Source organism: Rhinatrema bivittatum, chromosome 6 (genome assembly GCF_901001135.1).
Source record: "Rhinatrema bivittatum chromosome 6, aRhiBiv1.1, whole genome shotgun sequence".
NCBI lineage: Eukaryota > Metazoa > Chordata > Amphibia > Gymnophiona > Rhinatrematidae > Rhinatrema > Rhinatrema bivittatum.
The window spans coordinates 182,433,678-182,453,611 of NC_042620.1; the positions used below are offsets into that span (position 1 = coordinate 182,433,678).

Here is a 19,934-nt window from a genome sequence, read left to right on the forward strand (position 1 = left end):
TTGGACCCACCTAAGGCTCGCCCGCTGCATGAGACTGCTGCAGATTGTCGCCCGGACCCCTAAAGCTAAGACCTAAAAAATGCTTTTGAGAAAAAAATTGAGCTTGCGGTCTCGAACATCCTTCAAAGCCGTAGCGCCTACCACTGGAATCGTGGTATGCTTGGTGACCACAGAGACAGAAGAATCCACCTTGGGAATCTTCAGCATGTCCAGGCAATCTTCGGGAAGTGGGTAGAGCTTATCCATAGCTCTCCCGACTCGGAGACCCGTCTCTGGAGCTTCCCATTCCCGTAGGAGAAACAACTTATGCATAGGATGGAAGGGAAACGTACACGGGAGCGCCCTAAGTCCCACCAGGACTGGGTCCGCGTTAGGTGGCATTGCAGCCGTCACCGTATCCTCCAGAGGAGCATCAATCCTCAATTCCTGCAGAATGAAAGGGATGAGGGGCTCCAGCTCCTCCCGCTGAAAAAGGCGGCGCATGCAGGGATCGTCACCCTCGAGCGGGGGGGCTTGCGCCATAAAGTCCTCATCCAGATCCTGAAGGGGGTCGGCGGAAGGTTGTGGAGGATCCACAGGGAGGGGGGCCCCCGGGACCACCCGCACTTGGACGGGGTCCTGTGAATCTAGAACCACGACGGGTAGCGGAGTGGGCATCCGAGGAATCTTTGGAGGCGGGGGGACCTGTGGGGGGGGTCCTCCTCCTCTTGTAGGCTAGCCAAGTATGATTTATGCAGCAGGAGCACAAAATCAGAAGAAAACCGGGCCCAAACTGATTTTCCCGGGGGGGGGGGGGGGGGGGAAGGGGACGAGGGGGGGGTCCGGGGCATCCCCTGAGAGCGAACCGGGCTCAAATCAGGGGGGTAAAACGGGCAGATCCTGCTCCTCTGCCCCCTGAGAAGCAGAATTAGCATTGGGAGAGATTCCCAAAATGTCCGCTGTTACCGCGGTTTGTCGGGTCGGGAACGGCCTGGCCATGCGTCGGGGAGCATGTCCCCAGGCTGAAGTTTTTGCGTTGCCGAGGAGGGGCCCTCCCCACCCAGCAGGCATCTGGAGCACACCCCGTCTCGGGAGAGCTGGGAGGCCAGCTCTCCACACGCAAGACAGAAATTTGAACGTGGCATGAAAAAGCAGCTCAGCTGCGAAGCAAACAGAAAAACAGCTGAGCAGGGAGTCCCCGAGAAAAAGTGCAGGAGATCGAACCCTGCTCTCTCCCTAATAGGCAACCAGAGCCAAACAACCTTCCTGCCTCTCTGCAAGATTTGCTCCCTTTTAGGGATGTTTATTAATATATATATATATATATATATATATATTTTTTTTTTTTTTTTTTTAAAGGGAATAAAGCGTCCCTGAAACTCACCCGAGGTATAGTTGTTCCGGGGCAAGGCAGAAGACTTAAGGGGAGTGACTGGCACCACCAGTATCGCCCCAGGTAAGAGGGTCACCGAGAAGGGAGCCTAGGCTCAACAAGTCAAGGGGCGAAGCCCCCCTAGGCACCCCAAGAGCGAGGGAGACAGGACTGTCTCCCTGACACAGTCAAATACAGTAAACAATTTAAATCCTTTTTTTTTTTTTTTAATACAAAATCAATACTTGTTTGAGCTTGCCCCCAGAGAAAAGAATCAAAGAAGGAACCCCGAAGGGAAAGGGCAAGCTAACAGGGAACCACAGGGTGAGCTGTCTGGCATCTGCTGGAGACAGATAAATACTGAAGGGCTGCAGGGTAGGTTCTGTCCCGATATAGGATATCCTTTTCAGTTTTGGTCTGTCTCCATCTGCTGGACAGGAGGCTCAACCCATGGTCTGGACTGATCCGGGTACGTACAGGGAACTGGGAACCGCAGGTTCTGACACCTTCATCTGCTGGAGACAGAGAAATACTGAAGGGACACAGGGAGAGCACTGTCCTGATACAGGATACCCTTCAAGTTTTTTTCTGTCTCCATCTGCTGGAAAGGAGGCTCAACCCACTGTCTGGACTGATCCGGGTACGTACAGTGAAAATAGATTTAAACAAAAAAAAAGCAATGGTCAGTGTTACCCAGTTCCCCGAGTTTTTGTTTTCTGCTTTGTTGAAAGTTTGTATTGGATAAACAATAAAACAGCTTAATTAATACATCTGCATCCACTAAACAATTCTCTCTACAGTACACTCACAGAAAGAAGCCACAGCTGAAGGATCAAGTGTAAGAAAACCTCGTACTGCTACTGACACTTTAGCCAAGTCAATCCTGCAAATATAACAAAAAAAGGTTTTAATAAAACAGTGAGACATCTTGTGTCCAGTGCTGGAGTCTTATAGAATCTTCTTTTACTAGTCATTTTGGAATTTTAGGCCATTAAAATGTATCTACTGTATTTTTCTACTGCGACAACAGCTATATTACAAGATCCTCAGTTCTAAAGGATGGAAGTTCGGCTTCCTGGGTTCCCTCTCCTATTCGAATTTTCAATGTTTACTGCAAAGATTACACAGATGACCAGAAGTTTACACTAGGCCTGAACCTGAAGTATCCAGCACAAAAATCATGAACACAAGTATTACAAGTCAATCTTACCTGTCAAATGCTGAAACTGTGCTGATAGCCAACAGCAGGTAAAGAAGGCATTGAGCAGGATATGCCAGGGACTTGTACGATTGAAGAAAACTTGAGAGGTTAGATAGCTGGTTTCCAGACAGCACATACACCACAATGATGTTCCACACAGCATAGCCAGCAAGGAAACCATGAGAAAAGAGACCAATCACCCTAGAGGCAACAGAGAACTGTTAGGTACAGAACTTGTGCAAAACTGTAAACTTGTGCAAAACTGTTCTCCCAGGACAGCAGGATGTTAGTCCTCACAGATGGGTGTCATCATCAGATGAAGCTTTGCACAGAATACTTTTGTCAAAGTTTCTAGAAATTTTGACTGGCACACTGAGCATGCCCACACGGGGTCCCCCTTCAGTCTCGTATCAAAGCATAAAAGACTAGCCAAAAATAAAATAATAAAAAACAGATGAAGCAACTCCGCAGGGTGGCAGGTGGGTCTTGTTGAGGACTAACATCCTGCTGTCCTGGGAGAACACCTGTTACAGGTAAGCAACTCTGCTTTCTCCCAGGACAATACCAAACTGCAGGCTGCCCCCGGAACACATTGGGCCAACAGACACCCAATAACTGTTGGGGAGCACTAGGAGAGCGATCCCACTCCTGGGAGATGTGTGTGTCCTTGGGCTGCGGCTCGACGCCAGAGAAGTCTGAAGAGGTGCCGCGGGAGGCGAGGCATGCCCGTGCATGGGCTGGACGGAAGCAAGGCGGGAGTGGTGACTGGAGACAGGCCCTCCTCCGGGCCTGCATGCTTCAGAAGACCCAACAACGCTATGTTGGTCTTGTGAACAGTCCTCCGACCGTTCCCAGCCCTTTCGGACCTGCTGCAGGGTACGGCATGAAGTGGCAGGCCGGATGGAGGCCAGGGCAACGAAGACTGGAACATGGATGCAGACGAGACTCAGAAACGAGGTAGACTCAGGCAGAGACGTGGACTCAGGAACGAGGTACTGGAAGTGCAGACGTAGACTCAGGAACAAGGGGCTGGAAGTAGAGACGTGGACTCAGGAACGAGGTACTGGAAGTGCAGACGTAGACTCAGGAACGAGGTACTGGAAGTGTAAACGTGGACTCAGAAACAAGGTACTGGACGTGCAGACGAAGACTCAGGAACAAGGGGCTGGAAGTAGAGACGTAGACTCAGGAACGAGGTATGATGCATATAGGAGACTCAAGGGCGAGGTACGAGACTGGCAACATGAAGCACCCTACACAGCCCGCCCGTGGGGCTGGTCACGGACCACGACAGGGGTTGCCGCAGGATACCAGGCTTTCAGAAAGTTCAGGAACAAGGTAAGGCTTTCTGAGACTCAGGAACGAGGTGCATGGCTTGCATCACGAAGCGCCCTACTCAGCCCGCCCGTGGGGCTGGTCACGGACCACGACATGGCTTGCCGCGAGGCACCAGGACATCTTGAAGACACAGGGAAGAAGCAGGTTGCTGCACTCCTTGCAGCCTAAAGCAAGGTTGCTGCACTCCTGGCAGCCAAGGCAAGGTTTGCTGCACACCAGCAGCCAAAGGCAAGGATAAGCATCATCTGGACTGGAACACGGGTACCGGATAGGAAGACAGGCCAAGGGCAGGAACATGAACAGACAAACATCAGGGCTGGAACCGCAGATAGACATCAGGACTGGAACAGCAGGAAGACATCAGGACTGGAACAGCAGGTAGACATCAGGACAGGACGAGGAGCTCCGACAGAGAACAAGAAACACTGGACCTTGCAGAAGGCTGGAACACGGACAACTCCTGAAGCAAGGATGGTAGAATCCCAGGAGTGACCAACTCCTTGCGAAGGCAAAGTCAGACTGGAAGCTGAGCCCTTTAGTAGGGCTGACAATGACAACGCCCAGGGAGGGGTCAGCAGGGGGCCACACCTGGCTGGCCCTTGAAGAGGAGTAGAGAGGCGTGCGCCCGCACCCTAGGAAGCTGGAGAAACAAGCTGGAAACTGGTGGTGTCCTCCCGGCCACGTGGAGAATCCAAGGAAGCCAGGCAGGCAGCGGAGCAGCCCTGCCCTGAAGCTGGAGAGGTGGCAGGCTGCTAGAGTGGCTCCCAGCCGTGAAGACTAAAGCAGGAAGGCATAGAGAGGTAAGGCTGGCTGCAGGGAGCTGTGGGAGACTGCAGGCACCGGCAGGGACGGCCTCCCTGCTGGCTGAAGACCCCGGGAAGCCTGCAGAGCGTCGGGGAACACCGGAGCGGTGGCAGCTGACCCAGCCGCATGGAAGAGCTCCTGGTGGCCCGACCCTGCCGCGCAAGGCTGGAGGCAGCCAGGAAGGGGCCCGGCGACGGCGGCAGGCCTGCGTCAGCGGCCCAACTGGCCGCGTGGAGGTAAGGGCCTGCCCGCGCTCCTCGCGGGCAGGATCGCAACAATAACATACAACAGGCACAGCAACAGTGGTGCTGTTCGCAACAACAGGAGGCAGTCTGAATCACAGACTGGGCCCTAGGCAGGGAGAGTTGAGGACTGACTGGCCGAAGACACTGTCCTGTCGACCATCCTTGTTCAGACAGTAATGGGCTGCGAAAGTGTAGAGGGAACTCCACGTCGTGGCTTTGCATATCTCAGCAATAGGGACTGCATGGAAGTGGGCCACCGATGCTGCCACAGTCCTTACTGAGTGCGCTTTTACTCAGCCTCAGAGTGGAAGGCCCACTTGCTCATAGCAGAAAGTGATACAGTCGCCAATCAATTGGACAGAGTCTGCTTGCCCACCGCAACCCCAAGTCTATTTTTGTCAAAGGAGACAAAAATTTGAGTGAAGGGCTGCACCGAAATCGGGCGTGTCACCCACTCCGCGGTGGTAGGCGCTGATGGCACACATGTGGACTCGGATTGAAATAGTCTGCAACTCTGAGTCTGAGAGATGCCAGAGATGATGCAGGAGTTGAGGCATGGGACAAGTGAAAGCGTCAAGACCCTGCTCCACACACAAGGCTGAGAACCTCCTCCACTTTGATTGGTAGGACTTCTGTGTGGAAGGCTTATGAGAAGCTACCAGGACTTGTGAGACATTGTCTGAAAGGTTGAAGGACTGTAACACTAACCTTTCAATATCCAGACCATGACGGCCAATGACTGGAGGTTTGGGTGGTGCAGCCTGCCCTGATCCTGTGTGATGAGGTCAGGAGACGTGACCAGGCATTTGGGTTCCTGGACAGACAGGCTGCGCAGGATCCGAAACCAGACTTATCGCGGCCAATGCAGGGCTATCAGGATCATGGAGCCTCTGTCCTGTTGGAGCTTCACGAGGTTCTTGCCTATGAGCGGAATTGGAGGATATGTGTACAGGAGACCCAAACTCCAGGATTGGGTGAAGGCATCCACGGCTGGTTTCCCTGTCCTCCCTGCACAGGGAGTAGAAGTGACTCACTTTGTGGTTCTGAGGGGACGTGAAGAGATCCACATCTGGCAGACCCCACACCTGTGGAAGATCTTGTCTGCCATGGATATGTTGAGGGACCACTCATGGGGGTGGAATGTTCGACTGAGGTGGTCCACCAACACATTCTCCATCCCTGCCAGTTATACTGCTCGCAGGAGCATGGCTCGTGATAGGGCCCAGGCTCAAATCTGCGCTGCTTCTTGATAGAGGAGATAGGAGCCTGTGCCCCCTTGTTTGTTCACGTACCACACGGTCACTTGGTTGTCCATCTGTATCAAGACAACCTTATAGGACAGGCGATCTTAGAACGCAAGGGGGCATACCGCATCGCCCAGAGTTCCAGGAAATGGTCGAAGATATGGCAGCTGAGATTCAATGCCAAGAAGTGCAGAGTCATGCATATGGGGTGTGGAAATCCAAAAGAACTGTATTCGATGGGGGGTGAAGGGCTGATGTGCACGGAGCAGGAGAGAGACCTTGGGGTAATAGTGTCTAAAGATCTGAAGTCGGCGAAACAATGTGACAAGGCGATAGCTAAAGCCAGAAGAATGCTGGGCTGCATAGAGAGAGGAATATCGAGTAAGAAAAGGGAAGTGATTATCCCCTTGTACAGGTCCTTAGTGAAGCCTCACCTGGAGTACTGTGCTCAGTTCTGGAGACCGTATCTCCGAAGGGACAGAGACAGGATGGAGGCGGTCCAGAGAAGGGCGACCAAAAAGGTGGATGGTCTTCATCGAATGACTTATGAGGAGAGATTGAAGAATCTAAATAAATACACCCTGGAGGAAAGGAGGAGCAGAGGTGATATGATACAGCCTTTCAGATACTTGAAAGGTTATAATGATCTAAAGACAACAAACCTTTTCCGTTGGAAAAAAATCAGCAGAACCAGGGGTCACGATTTGAAGCTCCAGGGATGAAGACTCAGAACCAATGTCAGGAAGTATTTCTTCACGGAGAGGGTGGTGGATGCCTGGAACGCGTGGTGAAGACAAAAACTGTGAAGGATTTCAAAGGGGCGTGGGATAAACACTGTGGATCCATAAAGTCTAGAGGATGTGAATGAAGAGAAGAGGCATGGGGGTGGCTTGCAGGAATGATAGCTACTACCTGGAGATTAATACCCTTATTCAATAAACATACACACGGTTAATGCAACTCCAACATTGCTCTATGCTTCAACGGCAAGAGGAAATGTGGAAAAAAGGATTTGCATTCACAAAAAAGCGGGGGAGTAGCTTGCTTGTTGCAGCGGTTACTACCCCAAACCAAATAAGCCTGATACTTCACTTTCAATGCATATCCAGCATAGCTCTCTGCTTCAACGGCAGGGGGAATGAAGAAAAGAGGATTTATGTTCAGACAACAACCAAGAGTAACAGATAAGTATGAGAAAAAATAAGTGTGAAAGCTTGCTGGGCAGACTGGATGGGCCGTTTGGTCTTCTTCTGCCGTCATTTCTATGTTTGTATGTAAATTTATTTGGCATCTCAACTCGGAGGGGCAGAGGAGTAAGTGCCATCCCTTTTGGTCTTCTTGAAAGCCAACTCCACAATGACGGACTGGTGTGGGAGCTGGTTCTTCTGGCAGCCCGGGGATTGTTGCATTAAATAAATGGCGTCTGTCTTCCAGTTGACCGGAGCCTGGGTGCTCCCATAAACAGTAGAGGAGCTCAAGGAGGACCTCATGTACCGGAACAGCCACCACCTCCTTCGGGAAGTCCACGAATTGGAGGACTTCTAACATTTTATGGAAGGCATCATCCTCAGTCAGCAGTTGAAAGGGGACAGCCTCCACCATCGCCCAAACAAAACTGGCGAAGGAAAAGTCCTCCGGGGCGAGAGGCGTCTCTCGTCCGGAGGCAAAGGCTCCGACGGGAGATCATCCGAGGCTTCCAAGGAAAACTCGGAGGAGTCGTCGCCCAATGGGTCATACGGGGCCTCCTTCTCACCACCGACCCGTCTGGGTTGAGGAGGAAGGCTGAACCCCAGGCACCAGCATCGATGGCTTGTCAGGGGGCCTTAGTGTTGGTCACGTGGGCATCGAGGGCACCGGGACCTTTGAGGGCCTTGGTGGACCTGGGGGCTCTGGGGTACCCAATGGCCCAAGTCCGGGCTCGGGCACAGACGGCACTGCCCGTGGCAGCAGGCGCAGAGCCGCATCCTCCTCTCCGAGGAACCTGGAATCGGGATAGTAACATAGTAATGATGACAGAAAAAGACCCAAATGGACCATCTAGTCTGCCCAGCAAGCTTGCAAGGAAGTAACTACTGCTCTGTGCAGGTAACCCCCATGTTTCTCTTAAGGGTAGAAACTGCTGCTCTGTGCAGGTTAAGCTTTATTTATTCCCATCCTCTAGCCTTTTAGGGATCCACAGTGTTTATCTCATGCCCCTTTGAAATACTTCACAGTTTTAAGTCTTCACCACTTCCTCCAGAAGGGCATTCCAGACATCCACCACCCTCTCAGTGAAGAAATATTTCCTGACATTGGTTCTAAGTCTTCCTCTCTGGAGAATTGGAGGGTGAAATCGGTGGTGGATGGGGCACCGGAGGACCAGCACTGAGCAGCATGTCCAGCCTCTCCAGTAAAGGTGCCAAATCGAGGGCTCTGGATCTGGTATGGGGGCCGGCGCCAGTGGTTGTCAAGGCCCTGAAAGGCATGGAGTACTGCCTGCTGGACCACATGGTCCACCTCTTCCCAAAATTTGAGTGTAGTGAGCACCGATGAGAGAAGAGGAGGCAGATGGGGCATCACCAGCGCCTCCACAGGTGTCCGTGGAGGTTCGGTACCCGACACCGAAATCTGTGGCGAACGCTCTGGGCTCCCGGGCCTGGCGGAGGACGGGCCTCCTCGCCTCGGGGCTGCTTCGGCGGGGGTTCGGCCAAGGTTGGTGTCCCTCCAGTGTCAGTGCTGGCACCGTGCGGTGATGACCATCAGTGCCGGTGCTTTCCTCGGTGCTTGGCCCGGTCCTTCTCCGGTGCCAAGGAAGACTACCATCCTGCTTGTCCTGGGAGAACTCATTGTCCTTGTTGCATGTTTCTCCTTACTTTAGCTTTTCATATAGTTATATAATGAAACCAGCTTCAGCAATCCACTACAGGTTCAAAAAAACAAAGCTGCTTACCTTAACAGGTGTCTTCCATTCACAGTAGAACATACAGCCACACAAAAGGGGTAACATCATCCAACGGCATTGCTTTGGTCTGTTTTCTCCTCTAGTCCAGAAACTTCTGGATTTCTTTTCTGGGCATGCTATGTGATCTATGTGATCGCTATGTGATCGCTATGTGATCTCTTTCAGTCTATTTTCAAGCTCAAAGTTCAACTTCCCAGGGAGGAGGGAGGGATTGTGTGGTGGTATTTTATGCTGTCCATGAAGAACACCTGGGTAAGGTAAACAACTTCGCTTTCTCTGTGGGCAAGCATCACACAAGACGGGACTCCCTGGCTTAGGATTGCATTATAGTAAACTTTAGTTTGATCTTCTCTTCCTTTTTTTCGTCTTTTTTTTTTTGCAACCGATGATTTAAATGCAGGATGTTGTAAAGTCAATGTTAAATGTTAATTAGCACACATTGTCCAAATTTAGCATCAGAATGTGACCCCGATCTAAACAATGTGTTTTGCAAATGTGTTTATGTTTGATTAGATCGCCACCTTACAGATGTCTTGCACTGACAACAAATTAAGGTGAGCCAATGTAGAGCAGACATTGTTTAGCTGATATGTTTGCAGTCATGGGCATGTTGTATGCTGCTTGGGAGCCATTTTGAAAGGGTTTGCTTAGTAACAGAAGCCCCTTTTTTGTTCTGGTCGAAGGATATGAAGAGCTGTTTTGAATTTTATAAAAATCTAGTCCTGTCTAGGTAGAATAAAAGAGCTCTTCAACAGTTAAGTGTATGCCAGGCCTGTTCTTTGGATGACTAATGCGGTTTCAGAAAGAATATAGGTAATATATTGACTTGGTTTAAATGGAAAGTGTAGATTACTTTTGGTAGGAACTTTGGGTGAGTTCGCAGTACTACATAATTCGTAAAAAACTGAGTATATAGTGGATAGGTCACTAGGGCCTGAAGCTCATTTATTTTTCGTGCTGAAGTTATAGCAACTAAGAAGAGAGTTTTCCAGGTATTGTACTTTAAGTCCTCTGATGCCTTGGACTCATAAGGGGTAGCACCAATAGGTGTACTACCAAGTTAAGATCCCATTGTGGCAGAGGTGGTTTAATAGGAGGCCACAAATTATATAGGCTTTTCACTATGAGGAGGAGTTGGGACACTGGATGGCCACCTTTTTGGTCATGATATGCTTTGATGGCACTGAGGTGGACTCGTACTGAATTTGATTTGAATTCTGTGTTTACCAGTGCATCAAGTAATGTAGTAGTATTGGCACTTGACATTTGAAGGGATCCTCATCTTTTCTGTGTCACCATTTGGAAAATTTCATCCATTTGTAGTTGTAAGACCTTTGTGTCGAAGGGCATCTTGCTACCAACAATAAGTCATTTATTTGCTTAGGAAGACTGTAAGTGTTTACTCTCAACATGCACGCTGTCGGTGCAAGTGAATGAAGGTTGAGGTGGAGTACCATTCCTTTGGGATTGGTTCTAAGTCTTCCTCCCTGATAGCAGGTAGAGCCTGGGAAACCATTCTTGTTGAGGTCAAAAGGGATCTATGAGCATCATTTCCCCTTTGTCTCTGAACAGTTTTAGAATGGTATTTGCCAACAATGGTATTACTGGATAGGCATATAATAGCCCTATGTTCCATTGAATGGTAAATGCATCTATCGCCAGCACTTGGTCTGTAGATCTCTTGGAGAAAAACTTGCTTAATTTGCAGTTGAAAGTTGAAGCAAAGAAATCTATGGTTGGAGTTCTCTTGAGCTTGAATAGATGTTCTAGAACCTTGTCGTTGATCACTCGTGCAGCTGAAGTTGGCGGCTCGACCTGTCTGCTAGAAGATTGTCTTTATCTGGAAAGTAGATGGCTGTTAACTGCATCTTCATCTCCATCGCCAGTTTCCAGATTTGACAGCCATGTACACATAAAGGTGAATCTCCAAAGCGATACTTGTGTAAAATTAGTACTTCAGTGAGCAAAAAGACATATACCCATGCACATGGTATTTAGAAAACCCAAGCATATGCATGTAAGTAGCCATTTGCAAGAAAAGTGGTGTGTGTAAAAAAAGGGGTGGTCTAGGGGCATTCTCTGGCAGGGCTAACATTTACATGTATAAATTGCTTTTTTACTATCTCCCAAAGCGACACATATAAGTCTGTTGCTTGCATATATTTACATTTATGTTTTCTTCGGTTTGCTAGATTTTTCCTTTGGTTGCTCGATGCTGGTAGTTATCTGAACCGACGCAGTGGCGCTTGGAGTTGTATGCGCTGATCTGGATGACATCTGCGCAAAGGTGCTGGCACTGTGGGTTTTCTGTGTTATACTATCCTTATTTGGAGCTGGCAAGAATTCTGTACCAGTGGTGGCTGGTCCTGATTTTGAGCTTGAAGAGTTTGGCACCATATGTTCCACATTATCAGAACATGGGGTCAATTTCTTAACTGTGTGATTCCACACTGGTGAGTGTTACAAAGACCTAAGTCTATCTTCCTGAGGATATTAATTATGCTTCTTATGATCTTTTGAGCTGTCATGCCCTGTCGAGCTATTTAGCTCATATTGGAACTGAGGTCTCAATAAATCAGCACCTCAGCGAAATTCTACCACAGGGGCTGCATGTAGCACTATCATGGTCCGGGCCCAAACAGCAGATACAGCTATCATAAGATCCTCTATTGCCATCTTATGACAGCATTTTTTTTTACACAACTTGAAAGGACTTTTATCCTTTTTCAACAATGTTGATGTCAACATAGATGTTTGGGTCTCAGAGTTGGCTTTAGAATTGATTTGTTTTCAAATTTGCTGATGCAGTGATGAGATAAGAACTGTGACTGTCTGCCAAATGGCAAAAGGTTCACACAGCTATGCTAATGTGGGAAGTCCTGTGCATGCCCAGTAAAGAAATCCAGAAGTTTCTGGGCTTGATATGAAAATGGACTGAAACAGTGCCATCGGATGACATCACCAATCTTGTGTGGCTGTATGTGATGCTTGTCCATGTAGAATATTATTTCAATAAGTTTAAAACTAATCTGCCATCTAAACCCCATCACTCACACTCTGAAATGATCTATTTTTCATTCCTTTTGGTTCTATATCTAAAATTGGTATATCTAGTATCTAGTTTCATGGTTAACTTTGATAAAAAGAGCCATCAAAAATTCCAAGCTTATCATAAATTACACAGTGTTCAGTTTATTTGAATACATGTAACTGTAGCTAATCAGGAGCAACAGAAAAGCTCCCCTTGCATTTCATTCTCCCCTGCCTTGCTAAATTGTCTTTCATCTGTTGTGCACATCAGGAGCTCACGTAATATATGTTAGATACAACAAAATCTGTAACCTATATAGGAAAATTGGTTCTTACCTGCTAATTTTCATTCCTGTAATACCACAGATCAGTCCAGACAAGTGGGTTTTGTCTCCCTACCAGTAGATGGAGTCAGAGAAACACAATTTTGAGGTACTACTACATAACAGAGTGTGCCACTTGCAGTCACCTCAGTATTGACCTGTACCCAAGCCAAGATGTAACTACAAAACCCCTTTCTCAGGCTAACAGGGAAAACTATAGGGTTGGAAACCTCCAAAAACTGGAGCCCAAAAACTAAACCTGAAAAACCCAAACCATGATCAACAACTGCCCAAATACCCTGAAAAGCAAATCAACTTGAACCACCAATTGATGGGATGGGTCTCTGGACCAATCTGTGGTATTATAGGAATGAAAATTAGCAGGTAAGAACCAATTTTCCTTTCCTGAACATACCCAGATCATCCCGTACCAAAGCACCCTAGACTGGGCGGGAACCTGAAAGACCCACAAATAGAACACTCTCACCAAAGAACGCATCTTCCTGTGCCCTCACGTCCATGCAGTAATATCTGGTGAAAGTATGCAATGAGGACCACACCGCAGCCCTACAAATCTCCTGAGGTGACAGTAACTGACATTCTGCTCAGGAAGTGGCTAGCGATCTTGTAGAGTATGCCTTCAGCCCCGCTAGAACTTGACGGCACTTACAAATATAGGCCGTGCAAATAGCCGCTTTCAACCAACAGGAAATGGTAGTCTTAGAGGCCCTCTCTCCCTTCTTCCTGCCCCCATGTAGGACAAAAAGATGATCAGAGCACCGCAACTATTTAACAGCTCCAGATAATGCAAAAGAGGTCTCCTCACATCCAAATGATGTAGATCCCTGCCCCTAGGGGAATCTTTAGACCACTCTGGAAAAGCTGGAAAGTCTACCAATTAACATGAAAGGAGGACATCACCTTAGATCAAAAAGAGAGGACTATCCGCAAGGAAACCCCATCATGGGAAATACACAGAAAGGAATTCTTACAAGACAGAGCCTGCAACTCCGAAACCTGTCTAGCTGAACAGAAGGCTACCAGGAACACTGCCTTCAGAGTCAAAGCTTTCAGCGTCGCTCTCCTCAAAGGCTCAAATGGAGCCCCACTCAAAACTCACAAGACCAAATTAAGGCTCTAAACTGGGCATAACTTCCGGACCGTAAGTCATAAATGCTTGACCTCTTTTAAGAAACGAATCACATCTGAATGCAAGGCCAAGAACCTGCCTCGCCATTTGCCCCAAAAAACCCAAAGCTGACAACTGAATGCGAATGGTACTATAGGCGAGACCCTTAGACAAGCTCTGTTGGACAAATTCCAAGATGAGAGGAACCTCCACTGACAGGGGATGCACCTGTCCCTGAAGTCACCAAGACTAAAATGCCCTCCAGACCTGAATATATGCCAAAGTGGCATGTCGACAAGCCTGGAGAAACTTGGAGATAACCTGCTCCAAATAACCTTCCAGGCACAGCTACCATCTCTCAAAAGCCAAGCTGCTAGACAAAAGTGATCCTCTCGATCTGAAAATATGGGCCCCTGACGCAGCAACTTTGGTAGATGACCCAGCCGAAGAGATCCGACCACCGCCAGATGCACCAGATTTGCAAACCATGGACACTGTGGCCATTCAAAAACTATCAACACCACGGAACTGGGATGCGCCCCTATATGCCTCAGAATTCGACCGACCAGAGGCCAAGGAGGAAACATGTACAGCAGGATCCTCGATGGCCAAGGGCACACTAGGGCATCCAGGCCCACCAAACCAAGCTCTCTTCTGCGACCGCCACAGAAAAGGCCGCTGCTCTCCAGCCTCAGCAAGGCCCCCAGAGACACGCGGGAAAACAAATGCAGCTGCTCCAACCGCTGCCATGCCTCCTCCGCTATAGGCCTGGCCGCTAATGCCGCTCCCCTGGGACATACACGGACCAGCGCAGTAGTTACCTTCTGTCTGCCGGGGCCTGCAGCCCTCGCTGCCTCATAGCCATAACTTCCGTCCCCCCAGCAACCAGCTGTTTGCCTTTCTGCTTCTTTCTTTTTTTTAACTTTAAAATCACAGATACAAAGGCAAAAAACACACCGGGGTACTTCCCTGATTCCGGGGCCTTGCAGGCAGAGGCCTCGGAGGCCCTGAGGAAACAGTCCCCTGGCTTTCAGGGCCCCCGGCACAATGCGGGCGAGCAGAAGGTAGGGGTTTCCAACCCCCCGGACGCCCGGCTCAACCTGGCGGATGGTCCACGAAGAAGCCTAACACCTCAAGGAGCTTCCCCCAAAATTCTCCTACATCACTTTCTCTCTTTCTCTTTCTTAATTTCAGACTGCAGGGTTGCACCTCTACTATCTGCTGGAGTGAGAGAAATACTGAGGGGACTGCAGGTGGCACTCTGTTATGTGGCAGGCCTCAAAGGTTTATTTCTCTGAATCCATCTGCTGGTAGGGAGGCAAAACCCATTTGTCTGGACTGATCTGGGTATGTTCAAGAAATGGGTGCTACTACTTCTTTTATCCTATCTGTAAGGATCCTCATTAGCCCAACCTATGACATGATCTAATTTTTTTAATTAGGCTCAAAAATGTCCATCATTTGTTGCAATCACGAAGCTGATTACATCAGTGGATTACCTTGCAGTTAATCAGATTATTACTCATTCACTGCTTGTCAATTCAGTCAAAACACAAGTAGATCATAGGAGATCTGAGACTGAGATAGCATTTCTACCTAAAATGTTTTCAGAAGATCCTATGTCTACTTTTACCCTGTTAGAATTTGTTTTCCTTGCACTGAAACTCTGATCAGTTCAGATACCTGAAACCACGATGTACTTTCAGAGCCACATCCCTGGTTGTCCAAGAAGATTTTACATCCATGAAAACATCAGCTTGTTCAGTAGCTTTAATCAGCTCAGAGCGGTCAGCAGCCTGGAATCGTCCTTAGCAAGTGGTAAACAAATATGTTATCTTACTTGACAAGTTTCAATTCTGACTAACATCAGGCTTTCCCCTTTCCTTGCAGTTCTCTTCCTTTCATTTCTACAGAGCTACACTTTCCCAAATAGTTCCTTGCAAAAACAGGCACTTTCACTAATATACCAATAAGAACTATTTCTTCTTTTCATTCTCTGTTATTTCCTTTTTAAATTTTGCAGACTTGGAAAAGGCCCTTCTCTTTTAGCAAGTTTAGAAGCAACAAACTAGAAAAGCCCCAGACACTGGTTACTCTGACAATCATGGCTACCTCCTTAAAATATTTAGCAACTACACACATGAGAAAAAAACACACACACAACTCTAGCAGCCTATGGCTGCTACATACATTTTCAATAAGCTAACTGACAAATTATGCATGCACTTTTCAGTTTGCATAAGCCCACCCGATCTTCAAACACAAATCACCCATATATGTTGTGCTTGAAGATCAGGTGGTTATGTGGATAAAAGTAATCTCCCATTGGTGTGTCAAATAGAGTTCCTTCTAAGCTGAGCTCGTGAGTGATTGCTCATACATTTCAGAGCATCGCTCAGAGGTTTTACATGATTACTCACATAGATTTTTCTTTGTGCTATATACAAAAATGTAACACTAATACTGGTGCTCAAACATTCTTGGTTTAAAAAAATTGTTGCTCACACAAACAAAATTTGCACATACTTAGTCACTCCTTGAAGTGAGCATGGTATTAAGCACATATAACTCTGCATGTACATTTTTTAAACTTCACTGTATGCATATAGTTTTTTTCCCCAACCAAATTGCAGCCCTGGAAATGATTTTTTTTTACTGTAGCTATTACGTATGTAATAATGTACATATGTACTTTTAGCCAGCTGAAAAAGCCACTTAGATAGATTCAGCTATTCTACCCATCTAGCCCCTAACTTTACTCTCTCAGTTCCCAACTAAAGTTCTGAAAATATTCTTAGTTTCTCTGTTAAAACTTCCTGTAGCATGTAGAAAGATAGACAATTGCTTACGACTTTTTTCAATAAACACCTTGCCCACAGGCTGGCTGGCTCCAGTGGGGGCAATAAACACGGGCTGGTGTTCTGCATGTTTCATTTGTCCTTCAGGAATGATGTCTTCTTCCTCTACTCCAAGCTCATGGGGATATTGCAGTTCCGCAGGCCGTGTCTTCCTACCATCATGGAACATAATAACAATAGGTTAATGCCTTAAAGAACTCATGCTTTTCTCTCAGAATATATTTCTAACTACATATGCTGTCAGATGGTTTTAAAATCCTATTTTGATTTCAAAGGTGATAATAAAGTTGCACTCTATATTCCCTTCTCCCAAAAAGGAACAAACTATCCAATGTGATAGAGGAGGTAGGGATATGTATTAAAGTTCATTTGTTATTGCTATTGATAGCAATTATATAAAAAGGAAAATTAGTTTCTTACCTGATAATTTTCGTTCCTGTAGTACCAAGGATCAGTCCAGGACACCTGGGTTGTGACTCCGCACCAGTAGATGGAGACAGACTAAAACTTGTGGGCGGAGCCATATATAAGCCCCTGTGCCAGTCACAGCCCCTCAGTCATACGTAATGTCAAAGTAGAAAGCAATAAGGCAACCATAGCCAACTAGCAACACGCTACATAAATGGAAACAATACCAACCCCTACGGGAACCAAACTCCCCAACCGGGAGAGCGAACAAACAAGCGGATAGCTTTAATCTTGAAGAACCCTGAGTGGACTCTCCGTTAGGTTAGCGTAGCACTGCGGGCGGGATCCTGGACTGATCCTTGGTACTACAGGAACGAAAATTATCAGGTAAGAAACTAATTTTCCTTTCCCTGTACGTACCAGGATCAGTCCAGGACACCTGGGAAGTACCAGAGCTAAGTTACCGAGGGTGGGAAGCAGAGAGTCCCGCTCGGAGTACCCTCTCTCCAAACCCTCTGGCCTCAGTAGCCTGAACCTCCAACCGATAATGTATGATGAAGGTATGCAACGACTTCCAGGTAGCCACCCTGCAAATCCGTTGAGGCGAGACCTGAGAAGAATCCGCCCAAGACGCAGCGGAAGACCGCGTCGGATGAGCCTTGAGACCCTCGTGCGGAGGATTTCCCCCGCACTACGTACGCTGAGCCACTGGCCTCCGTGATCCAACGGGCGATCGCTGTGCGAGACGCCGCAGAACCATTCTTTGGGCCCGAAGGTCCTCTGCACATCCAGTTTTCGCAACTCTTTCGATCTCGGGTCCGAAGACTCCCCGACCGCGAAAACGGGAGCTCCACTGATCGATTCAAGTGAAAGCCGACACTACCGTAGGCAGAAAGAACGAACAGTCCGTCAGGAAACCCCTACGGCAGAGATCCGCAAAAAAATGGCTCCCTACATGAACATGCCTGTACTTCCGAGACACGGCGTGCTGAAGCCATCGCCGCCAGGAATACGTTCTACAAAGTAAGATCTTGGACTGTAGCGCGCTTCAAGGGCTCAAACAGTGCCGAGCCTAAGGCGGAAAGAACCCAGTTGAGGTTCCAAGCCGGACAAGGTGAACGCAAGGGAGGACGGAGGCGATTAGCCCCCCCCCCCGCAGGAAACGGGAGATATCCGGGTGAAGAGTCAGGGAGCTCCCCGGATCTTTCCCTGCAACCAACCAAGCGCCACCACCTGGACCCGTAGCGAACTGCACGCGAAGCCTGTGGCCAGCCCGGCCAGGAGAAAAGCCAGAATATCGGAAACTGCAGCGGCAGCGGGGTCCAAACCCCACTCAACACACCATTCCTCAAAGATTATCCATACCCGGACAAACACCAGGGACGTAGACTGCACCTCCACAGCGTAGCCATGACCGCGTCCGAGGGACCTTTTCTCCTCAACCGATTCCTGTCAAAAGCCATGCCGCGAGACAGAAGTGATCCGCTTCCTCCAAACAGACAGGGCCCTGCTGAAGCAGCCCCGCGAACCCCTAGAGACGAAGGGGAGCCGCCCCCGACAACTGGAGGAGGTCTGCGAACCACGGGCGGCGCGTCCACTCCGGTGCCACCAGGATTGCAATTCTATGCGCCGCAGAAGCTTGCCGATCATGGGCCATGGGGAAACACGTACAGCCGGACATCCGTCGGCCAGGGAGTACCAATGCGTCGACGCCTTCTGTTCCCCTTTCTCGACGCCGACTGTAAAATCGCGGAGCCTTCGCGTTGTGCCACGTGGCCCTCAGATTCATGTGGGGAACCCCCCCCACTTCCTGCAGATGAGGAGAAACGCTTCGTCCGCCAGCTCCCACTCTCCGGGATCCAGGCGGTGACGGCTGAGATAATCTGCCTGGACGTTGTCGACCCCGGCAATATGAGACGCCGCGATCTTGCTGCGGTTTCGTTCCGACCAGGCCAGCAAGGACTGCGCCTCCTGCGCCACCAGCGGACTTCTTGTCCTGACTTGGCGATTGATGTAGACCACTGTAGTCGCATTGTCCGAAAGAACTCGGACCGCCTTTCCCATAGCACCGGTAGGAAGGCTTGAAGAGTCAGACGAACCACTCTGGTCTCCCGACGGTTGATAGGCCACTGGGCTTGCGACTCTGACCAAAGCCCCTGCACCGATGTCCCTAGGCAAACTGCTCCCCAGCCGGAGAGACTGGCATCCGTGGTCACCACCGTCCACCTGGGCACCAGAAGGGACACTCCACAGGACAGAAGACTGGGATCCAGCCACCAGAGTAGGCTGGACCTCGCCTGGCCCGCGAGTGGGAGCGGTAGGTAGAAATCCTCGGAAACCAGCTTCCAGCGGGATAGTAACGAGGACTGCAAGGACCGCAGGTGAGCGAAGGCCCAGAGTACCAACGCGAGCGTTGAAGCCATCAATCCCAGAATTGTCCGGTAATCACACACCCGCGGGCGGCTGAGATATAACCAACGCCGCACTAGAGATTGCAGCTTGCATATCCGATCTTGAGATAGGACCACCTAGCCCCGCTTCGTGACGAATACGGCTCCCATATATACCAAGGATTGAGTGGGAGTCAGTTGACTCTTGTTGTAGTTGACCACCCAGCCCAGGGACTGCCAGAGCTGTAGGACCCTGGCCACCGCCCGCCGACACTGATCCTCTGGCTTCGCCCGGACCAACCAATCGTCCAGGTAAGGATGAACCGGGAGACCTTCCTGACGGAGCTGCGCTGCCACTACCACCATCACTGTCGTGAATGTCCGAGGAGCGGTCGCGAGCCCAAAAAAGGGAGTGCTCGAAATTGGTAGTGCCTTCTTAGAATGCAGAACCTTAGGAACCGCTGGCACGATGGCTGGATGCCCACGTGAAGGTACGCTTTTGTGAGATCTGGGAACGCCAGAAATTTGCCCGGACGCACCGACGCAATCACCGAGCGAATAGTCACCATTTGGAAGTGGGGAACACGAAGGCATCTATTTACCCCTGTTAGATCCAGGCTTGGCCATGACGTGCCGTCGTTCTTGGGAACCACGAATGAAATGGAGTACCTG

At 49.1% G+C, this 19,934-nt stretch overlaps 1 protein-coding gene across 3 annotated transcripts in view; it reads right to left on the reverse strand.

Annotated features, from left to right (window-relative positions):
* TMEM237 (transmembrane protein 237) overlaps positions 1-19,934 on the reverse strand; it is a 159,076-nt gene that overhangs the window by 60,956 nt on the left and 78,186 nt on the right. For 2 of the 3 annotated variants that reach the window (XM_029606271.1, XM_029606270.1), the window contains exons 7-10: positions 16,456-16,616; positions 15,290-15,413; positions 2,562-2,753; positions 2,161-2,234 (exon numbers count right to left, since the gene is read on the reverse strand). In XM_029606271.1, coding sequence (XP_029462131.1) covers positions 2,161-2,234; positions 2,562-2,753; positions 15,290-15,413; positions 16,456-16,616 — 551 coding nt within the window. The remainder of the gene's footprint in view (positions 1-2,160; positions 2,235-2,561; positions 2,754-15,289; positions 15,414-16,455; positions 16,617-19,934) is intronic. The other variant, XM_029606272.1, reaches the window with a different exon arrangement.